This window comes from Plectropomus leopardus, chromosome 14 (assembly GCF_026936395.1).
Source record: "Plectropomus leopardus strain MGB_pleo_1.0 chromosome 14, ASM2693639v1, whole genome shotgun sequence".
NCBI lineage: Eukaryota > Metazoa > Chordata > Actinopteri > Perciformes > Serranidae > Plectropomus > Plectropomus leopardus.
This window is the reverse complement of record NC_142189.1, coordinates 21,773,246-21,782,866: the sequence shown is the minus strand read 5'-3', so window position 1 is coordinate 21,782,866 and position 9,621 is coordinate 21,773,246. Positions and strand designations below refer to the sequence as shown.

Sequence of the window (9,621 nt, the reverse complement as noted above, 5' to 3'; positions counted from 1 at the left end):
CTCTCGCAGGCCCCCGCTGACAGTGCATTATTACAACCCCCCTGCCCCTCTCCATCCAACCAACCAACCAGTTTCTCTAGTCATCAGCAAAACATTTTTAATGAGTTCACTGAACACCAATGACACATGGCTGTAAAAGACATTTCAATCAGACTGAGACAAAAAAAAAACAACAGTTCAGAATCACCTCACTGAAGACCATTTTAGACTGTATTTGAATTGTTCTGAAACACAAAATACCAAACTAGACGGATCAACTTAAAGCTATACAGTTGGTAACTTTTAATTTAAAAAAAAAAATCCATCAGAAGCAGAAGGAAAAGGAGGGATTTTTTTTTCTCAGAATATGTCTCATGGGCTTCTTTCAGAATACAATGACTGTTTCAACAAATATGACAAAATTATTTTCACATAATTTTGACATTTAAAGAGTAAGCACACAAGAAAAAACACCATTCTGAGGAAATAAGTGATAAAAAATAGAGAAATAAAGTAGGCTAGAAATTAGCAGTAAGTGTGAGTAGTATATCTGTAGCAGAGACTTGAACTGTGGTGAACAAATGTGTTTAGTATTTACAAAGTATAATGAGTGGACACTTAATATAATACAATCCAGTAGGCCTTTCAACACTATTCTGAAACCTGTCATTTCTTTTGTTGAAGTTGTACAAATGTTCCACGTTACTGTCAGGTTGTTATTTCGTACTGGATTATTTTACAGTGTACAGTACTTCCCCCATTATTTGGTCTATCAAATATAAGAATGAATCCGACACAACTACAATACTGTACCTTCAGCTCAAAATGTCTCTAAACATCTTAAACCCTTTTTTCTTTTTACCTTTCTAAGTAACAAGCTCTCTATGAGCAAAATATTTACAGCAGGAAAACAAATAAACAGCAGCAACTACATGATACTTGCAGTATAAATGATGGTAAAAATTCAGGAAATTAAGAGCAATCAAATTGTCCTTCGATGCATCAGTCTGAAGCACTGGCACTTGCTTGATCCTTTTGACCTTTGACCTCCTGTGTCATCTTTTTGAAGTAACGTTCAGCGCGCAGCTCTTCAAAGCAGAATTCAGTGGCGCCGCTGTGCAGCAGCTCCTTACAGTACATATGCTGCTCTTGTAGTTTTCCTGATTCTGCTTCCCTCTGTTGCTGTTGGTGTTCCTGTAGTCTCTTTAGAGGAGTTTCCTCTCTGCAGGGCTTACGTGCTGATAAAACTGTGTTCACGGACGGGTTGATTTTACAAGGAGTCCTGAGCGGGTAGAGGGGAGAAGCAAAAGCAAATGAACAAAATTTTACTAACATTACAACAAGCTCAAACTAAGATCACAGACTTAAACGTACATATTTATTACTCTTTCAGTTATTTGTATAGTCTATTGAAAAAGGCAACCCATAATGTGGTACACATTGTATTTTTTAACATCTGTCTATAAAAATTATTTACATTACATGATATGAAAAGCAGCACACCATCACAATTGAGACATTGTAATAAGACGTGCTTGACTTAATTATCAAAGTTGTTGATTCATTTATTTCAAATCAAAGCACTGCAGACAAAAGTTAGATTTTTGTCACCCACATTGTTGGAGGCTGATCCGACTCCTCAACAAATGGTTGGAAGGTGGGTTTGGGAGGCGGTGGGGCCATAACAGTGTGCCCAAATTTGGTCTTCTGGGGCATCTGTGTTAAATACACATTAAATTGACATCAGTGGGTTACACTCCACACCTTTAAAATCAATTAACACAACGCCTGCTTGTCTCATACCTTGACATCACACCATTTTTCAGCCTTCTGCTCGTTCTCTTTTGCCCTGGAAGTCGGAGGGGCCACCCAAGACTCCATTTTAGGCTCTGAGGGTCCCGCACTTTGAGACTTGCTCTCATCAAAGATCATCAGCCGACTGTTTGAAACACTGCCGAGGACCGGGGTGCCGTGTGACTGCAGGCCTCCAGAAATACCTGTTCACAAAACCAATCAAAAATTTGAATGATAGTGCTGATATTTCTAGGTGCTAGAGCACTATTAACACCAACCTAAAATTTCACAACAGATTTTAGTTGTATATTCGCATGCTTACTTCTGATTGCAGACCCAACTCTGTTTACAGGGGCGATGGCCTTTTTCTTTCCTCTATGTTTGAGGTCGGCTAGAGAAAATCTCTCCGGCTGTTTGGGCTCATCGTCACTGTCGTCCTCATCCACATTCATCATCACCTGTCGGGACACACGTGCCTGCAAAGCCCTACGAATAGAATAACATAAAATTAAAATTATGCCAATAATTTGCAATGTCAAACTATATCTTAAATTTTACTGAGGAGTGTGTACTTGTGAAACTGCAGGAGCTTCTCATGCGGCTCTGCACACTTCTTGAATCCTTCCTGGTAGACCAGATCTGCTTTGCGACAGTTGCCTTGATTTTCATATTCTTCGGACCAAGCGATGTAGAGGGATGCCTGTGTCACTCCGATCCCCTGTGCTTGCATGTATCTGTAAATGTCCAAGGGCTCTGGGCAGTTTTCTGCCTAATGGTACACAAAATACACATATGGAAAAAAGTTATTATTGCTGCATTAGGTTATGAAAGTAGCAAAAACAGTCAAAGGTTAAAATGTTTAACGTACAAATTTGATCCAGAGGTCAACATAGCGAGGGTCGTCGTGATATATCTTTTCCTCTGTGAATCTGGTCACGACTCGTTCCAACAATGTGGCGAGGTTGCTCTCCTTTCCTCCCTGAGGGAAGGTTTGCTCTGTCCACTTAATATACCTAAAAAAGAACCATGGGTGGATTAAAAATGAAACCTCTCAGATTTAAAAGCAGTACATTTGAATTCAACAGACTGTATAAATATCTGACTTACCGATCCCAAACATCAAGTGGATCATCTCCGTCATACATCCGCAGTTCAGACTCAAAGGCCCTGGAGAAACAAAAAGCCACAAAACTTCCATCATCATGTGAAAACTGACAGGAAAAAGTGTTTTACAGAAATTTTAGCCACCCAATGTGGGTGTAGCGTTTTAGAGATCATCCATACTGTCGCTGCTGGTTGATGGCAGAACTGAGACCATCCTGTTGTTGACTGAGCGCCTGATGTAAAGCTGATATAGCTCTGCCTCGTCGCAGTGGCTGGATGTTTTCTTTGCTTAGCTCCCACTCGACATCTCCTCCTTCTGCCATTGTAGAAATTAAAACAGACCTACACACACACACACACACACACACATACAAACATATCATTTATTTAAAGTAGTCTTATTTATGTCTAAAATCATTTCTTGCATATGTCTGATGATCCTTTCATGGAATATAATTTCATATTATTATGAAATGGGCCATTCTACAGTGCTTTTATAGTATGTCCTTTGAGAACACTGTCATGCTAATATTTTTGTAAGTTTACTTAAGCAAGATTTTCAATGCAGGACTTTTACCCTAACAGAGTACAGTACTGTGCAAAAGTCTTAGGCCAACATAGAGTTGTTGTTTGTGGATATGTATCTATACATTACTCAGTCTCTTTATTAAGATATAAACAAAGAATTCAGACAAACCCCATACACCAAAAAAGTCAGAACAAACGGGAGTCTTTGGACTCAAAGTGAATATTTAGTGTGAATCATATAAGCGTATAACCACAGCAAAAGATAGTTAAAACAATCAATATTAAGCTTTGGACATGTCCTGAATGCAACCTGATGTGAATAAACCAGAAGTTTAGTATTGTAAATCTCAAACTGTCTGCCCAAGGAGTTCAAGACATGCTTGAGTGGAAAAGGAGGTCACACTAAAACCTGCAACTTCAACCTATTGAAATCGTTTTATTCTGAAATATTTGTGTTTTTAATGCTGAATACAGATTTCCTGTATGCTGTGGTTATATTTTTGTAACAAGACTACTGGGAAATAAATATCTATGACTGTTGTAACCTTGCAAAATAAAGTTTAAAGTGGCCAAATACTTTTACACAAAACTGTATTTCTGTTGTATTTCTACTTTTACTAAAAAAAATGATCTGAATACCTTTCCACCACTGGGGACCAAGTACTATGATCTCACGTTATCATAAAACGTTACGAATATAATCTGGCACACAGCATTAGCAGTCAGTGAATAGCTGTAGGTTAACAAGTACAAACGCAAGTAACGTTAATAATATAATCACCTATCGCAAAACAACATTTAATACAAAAATAAAAGATTATTTATTGTAGCTATCATCTTGGATCCAAGACTGGGGGACAGCTGTCATGTTTCCAGTGTCCTTGCTACACAAGTGAGGTCCCTTCACCAACGTAAACGCACAGCGTGGGGACGGGACGAACATGCTAGCTAGCTAGCACTAGCTTTAGCTCGGTCATTATTTTTGTCGTTTTTCGCAATATTAGCGGAATTCAAAAAACGCTGACAAAAACAAAACCGACAAGCTACAAAACTGTGCGCTTCCATACCGCTTACAGGCCTTCTTCGTGTCTTTTCCAGATTAATACAGCTATACCGTTGTTGTAACAGGAGCGGTGCTCAGCGGTCGGTTAAGTGTTTTGAACAAGGACCGCGAGAGGATTTGGAGAAAGCTGATTGGAGGAACGTCAAACAGGAAGACGCAAGTTTACGTCACACGGCATCTTCCGGAAAGCTTCCTGTTTTGATTACAGCAACGTTGAACGGTTGAATAAAGGTAGCTAGCTGCTAAATGTTTGTTAATAGAGTCCGTTTTATTTACACATTTACCCGCTAGAGCTGTATAGGTTACATTTAAATTGCCTGTCTCATGACTGTCCACACGTGTCGGCATGGACAACCGTTGTTATTGTTGTGCATCAAAGTTCAGTCTCTTCAAGAAGGAGGTAAGGCTAATATCAGCAGCGCTGTACACATGAAACGTTTAAAGGGGAGTAAACTGTAAATTTACGTTGCAATATCCTTTTAGCTGGGCTGTAAGAGCTGCGGCCGCTCCTTCTGCTCCAGCTGTTTGACTTTCAGTGCTGTGGTGCCTCGCTGTGGCAACACCCAGCAGAAGGTCTGCAAACAGTGCCACGGTAATCTGACGAGGTAAAGGCCAAACCATGCAAAAGAACATACATGTAATTATTAATTAATTTTCCTATGCATTGTCGCTCATCTTCGTTTCTTTATTTTTAGTCGAGAATCGCAAAACAGTGCTGGAAAATGGTCTCCTCCTGAAAATTATAAGAAGTCAGTATGTGATCAAATTTGGAAAAAATGTTTACTTTTTAACACTGCAGTTTCATGATCAAGTTCGTGTTTCTTCCACAGACGAGTCGCTGCATATGAGGCCAAACAGCAGGGACAGGCGACACAACCTCTTGCACAAGGAAGCAATAGAAACAGTAAAGCAGGACATCTACCAACCAAAGGCCTGAGTAAGGAAGATCAGGCTATTGCTGAAAGACTTCAGAAGCTGAGGGAGGACACTGCACCAAGTAAGGAAATTAGAATTTTAGCAGCTGCCATTTTGATTAAATCTGGCTCATGTTGTCATAAAGCAAAAGCAAAAGCCACTGTAAGCCTGTTACCTCTTTTTCAGAGTCTGTCCCCTCACAGAAAGAGCTTGAGTCTCGTCTCGCTGCTCTGAAAGCTCCCAGCCAGCCAGTGCCTTCTGCAGCAGAGATGGAGGACCGCCTGGCAGTTCTACAGGGTCAGAATCCCTCATCTCAAGCTCCTCCACCTGTGAGCAAAGCCTCTTCCAACTTGTCTCCCATATCTTGGGCATGGCTCATTACTAAGACCTGCATGCTAAATAGTTTACCATAATATCTTACCAGTATAAATGTACTTGTGAACTCATGTGCACAGGTTCATCAGCCTCCTGATAACCGGACTCAGACTGAACAAGCCAATGATCTGATTACTCAGATGACAGAGGAAGTTGCCATAGACGACCAGCAATCAAATCCTGAATGCAGTAATTATTTGTCTCATCGATTTATCTCACCTTCAATTAATTATTAACAATGTAATCATATCACAATTTTAGGCAGTCATACTCATTTGATCATGACTGCATTCTGACATCAAAATCTGACTGATGATTGAGATCAAACCTAATAATCCCTCTTCAGGTGTAGATGGCCGTATGAATGATCTCAACAAAGGGGAGGGGGATACATTGGATGAGAATTTGGAGGAGAACCAGGATGCAGACAAGCAGCTGGAGGCCGAGAAAGCCCGTGTCCTTGAAGAGGCCATGGAGGAGCTGAGGAAGGAGCGCCATTCCCAGGATCAGATCCTCCATATGGCAAAGAGGATGGCGCAGCTGAAAGGGCAGGATCCAGACAAAGGTATGTCGCACAAAGATTGTGGTGTGACACTTTATTGGCGTTATTGGTTCCGCTTACTTTCACATCAGAATGTCAAAAAATAGGACAGGAACTATAAGCTGTGACGGACGAGGACAGAAGTGTGAATATCATTATTGTCATTTCACTTGTAGTTACTATGGAGGACTTTCAGCATCCTGACAGCGAGGAGGAGACTGAAGAAGAAGCTGTGATGAGAGTGTTAAAACAGGTCTGGGGCTTAAGTACAAATACTGTTCATATACTGTAATGGAGATTATATTAGATGCACATAATAAACTTGTTACAACTGAGTGCATATCACACCCTTAAAGAAACTTGTGACTTAATATGGACCAGTTCAAGTAGCCACAAGGGGCTGCTATTTTGCCATTTTAATAATCTTGTAATGTAATTTGAGGATAGGTTTTGAAATTCCTGTTTCTGATTTTTGTTCCAGCTCTCTGAAGAGGCTGCGCTGGATGAGGCCTGTGGTTACAACATACCTTTAGAGCACAGCGGACCAAAGAACACAGAAAAGAAAAAAACTTCTAAGAAACCGGTACTAAACAACAACCAAAATAATATAAAAACTCTTAGAAAATTTCAAGCTATTACAGAGAATAACATTTAATACCTTGTTAATCTGATATAACTTTTTTTAAAAAAAAAATACCCAGGCTCCAGCACCTAAGAATCGGATTTCAACGTCTGCTGTGCCACATCAGCCATCAGACAGTGACGAGGATGAGCTACCGTGGTGCTGCATCTGTAACCAAGACGCCACCATTCGGTGTCACACCTGTGATGGAGACCTATACTGTAACCGCTGCTTCAGGTAGCTTAACATACATTTATTAAAATAAGTTAAGTAATAATTCTGGTTTTTGCTTCGTAGTAGAGCTTTGCATGGAAATCTTTGCACTGATGGCAAAGTAACATGGCTGTGATTTGGAATGCATACCATGACCCAGATAAATTGTAGACAGGCTGTTGCCATAATGTTAAGCAGCATGAATATAAAGTATTTATTGTGATGAATTATCAATTCGCTCTCCATTATCCCCCCAGGGAAGGCCATGATAAATATGACAGGAAGGAGCATCGCACCAGTAACTACACTGCACCAAAGAAGAAGAGGAAGACATGATAGGGAGACTGTGCTGCAGGTGTTTGCCTTATCAGGCTCTGGTCAGTCATCACTGTTAGACTTGTGCTTAAGACTTAAGTGACCTATTAGTGTTAATTTAAAAAAAACAACTGTGTCTCAGAGGGTATAAACGCTACCGTATTATCTTAAAAAAGCCAGAACCCCTAATTTTAACTCTTAACTTATAAGGGCTGTACCGAATGTCATTATATTACATTTGACGCTTCTATTGAGGTTTCCAAATTAAGCTTTGAATGTCTTTTTTATGACATTGTCATTCCCCTCAAGAAATTAGAAATCCTCAAATGAAATCCTCAATTTAAATAAAGTGATTCATCAGATTATAATATCAACATTCTTTAATGAATAAATGTAATTAATGGTAGTGTTAGATTGCCACTAGATGGTCCCATTAATTCAGTTGCTCACCTCTCTTTGTGTGCAGCAAACATACAAGTAAATCCAGCTGACATGTCATGCGATGTCAGGCGGCTAAAATTCAATGTCAGGACAACTCGTACCAGCGTCAGATTGGCATAGAATACTGCCAACTGATGATGTTAACACTTCAAGTTGTATTTTTAAGTAAACGAAATCAAAATTCTTCCAAATATCTCATGCCAGCGTCATCTTTACAATAACATTTGGTCATGAAGAATTGCAGGCCAAAACCAAACATAGACAAAACATAATAATGTTACCGTCCCAGCAACGAGATATTCCAACGTTGTTGTACATGTAAAATATCGTCAAACAGATTTTTATTCCAACCAAAATTTAAAATCTGTCCAACATCAGATTCCAACATCTTTCTAACGTCTTATTGATGTCCAGTACCAGCTTGGAACTGTTTTTTGTACGCAGGGAGAGTGTTGTTTTTGAAATGCCAATGAATATTGATTGAAGCAGAATATTTCATCAGATAAAAACATGTTGTTAATTTTGGAAATGATTCCATCTGTCTTTTTTCAAATTAATTAATTAATTTGAACTATTCGGTACAGCCCTACAACTTATCCAGTCTGCTTAGAGTGGCTTTATACATGTGTCTGTGTAGACCACAGGAAGAGCAACATCTGCTTTCTGTAATAGCTAACAGGGATCTAGATTAACTGAACACTTAAAATATAATGCATAATATTTATGATAAAGCAAAGACTAGACATACACATACACTTTAATGTTAATGCAACACAATATGAATGATGTGAAAAACATAGCGCCTGTTTAACCATCTAAATGCCCTTTGTGGGCATCAATAATCATCTTATCCTTTAGGTAAGTAAATCTTGCAGAGGCTGCTTGACATCGTTGGTATTTTAGCAAAACTCTAAAGTTTTAAACTGTCAAACGGAATAAGAAGCTTGAGGTGTTTTCTTATGTCACTTGTCCTACTTCCAAAAAGCAACAAAGTCTCATCTCAGATGATCTTTGCACTTGTCACCGTTTGAATATTTTAAAAAAAGTTGTCAGCACAGACAGAAAGCAGCCATATCATGAGCTCATCTGGAATGATGTACAATCTCAGACTACTGTCAGCTCTGGACTGAAGAAGTACAGAGGAGTCAGTATAAAAGGATTACTGAGGGCTTTGTTTTCTTTTGGCAGGCGCTGCAGTCACTCTTGTAATCTATGTTTGGCTGCAAGTGTGACATGAGCGTTGCCTTTCTTGTCCTTGTGTGTAATTCCATTATAAAGGATGCAAAAGTCTGAGGTGCCATGTCACATCTTTTGGGTTGTATTTTTAACACAGAAGCCTTTTTTTTTAAATCACCAATATCATCACTTGCCAAAAATGTCCCGGACTGGCAGGTCTTGTCAGAAGTGTAGTCTTTCCAGTATGGATGGCCTTTGTGTCAGAGAGTGGAAGTGGGTGGCGAACAAAGCAAATTACTATAATGGAGCCCTCAGCCAAAAGACCCTCTGTGTATGACAGAGAGAGAGGGCCAGAGTGCAGTTTCATCAGTGTGCATTACCGTCAAGCTAACCGGGGAGAAACCATAATTACACTTTCCTCTGGGGGCCGGCTCCATTAAGGTTTGCATGGAGGCCGTTGCTGTGTTTCCCTCGTCTGGCCATGTCATACACGCACCACAGACAGGAAATGGAGGAAGATAATGGAAGCATACTTAATGGACCTTCCTGCTGCTG

At 39.7% G+C, this 9,621-nt stretch overlaps 2 protein-coding genes across 2 annotated transcripts; one reads left to right on the top strand and one right to left on the bottom strand.

Annotated features, from left to right (window-relative positions):
• Positions 1-83: 83 nt before the first annotated feature.
• Positions 84-4,615, bottom strand: bub1bb (BUB1 mitotic checkpoint serine/threonine kinase Bb). The gene is made up of 9 exons (XM_042501022.2): positions 4,473-4,615; positions 3,058-3,219; positions 2,881-2,940; positions 2,642-2,786; positions 2,346-2,542; positions 2,096-2,259; positions 1,783-1,976; positions 1,595-1,695; positions 84-1,261 (listed from the first exon to the last, which is right to left on the bottom strand). The coding sequence occupies exons 2-9, from the start codon at positions 3,198-3,200 to the stop codon at positions 982-984; spliced, it is 1,284 nt and encodes a 427-aa protein (XP_042356956.2). The 5' UTR covers positions 3,201-3,219; positions 4,473-4,615; the 3' UTR covers positions 84-981.
• A 47-nt stretch (positions 4,616-4,662) lies between these two features.
• zfyve19 (zinc finger, FYVE domain containing 19) lies at positions 4,663-9,180 on the top strand. The gene is made up of 11 exons (XM_042500567.2): positions 4,663-4,868; positions 4,952-5,073; positions 5,164-5,217; positions 5,299-5,465; positions 5,570-5,712; positions 5,839-5,947; positions 6,105-6,323; positions 6,476-6,552; positions 6,781-6,882; positions 7,001-7,158; positions 7,392-9,180. The coding sequence occupies exons 1-11, from the start codon at positions 4,815-4,817 to the stop codon at positions 7,468-7,470; spliced, it is 1,284 nt and encodes a 427-aa protein (XP_042356501.2). The 5' UTR covers positions 4,663-4,814; the 3' UTR covers positions 7,471-9,180.
• The last annotated feature ends 441 nt before the right edge of the window (positions 9,181-9,621 follow it).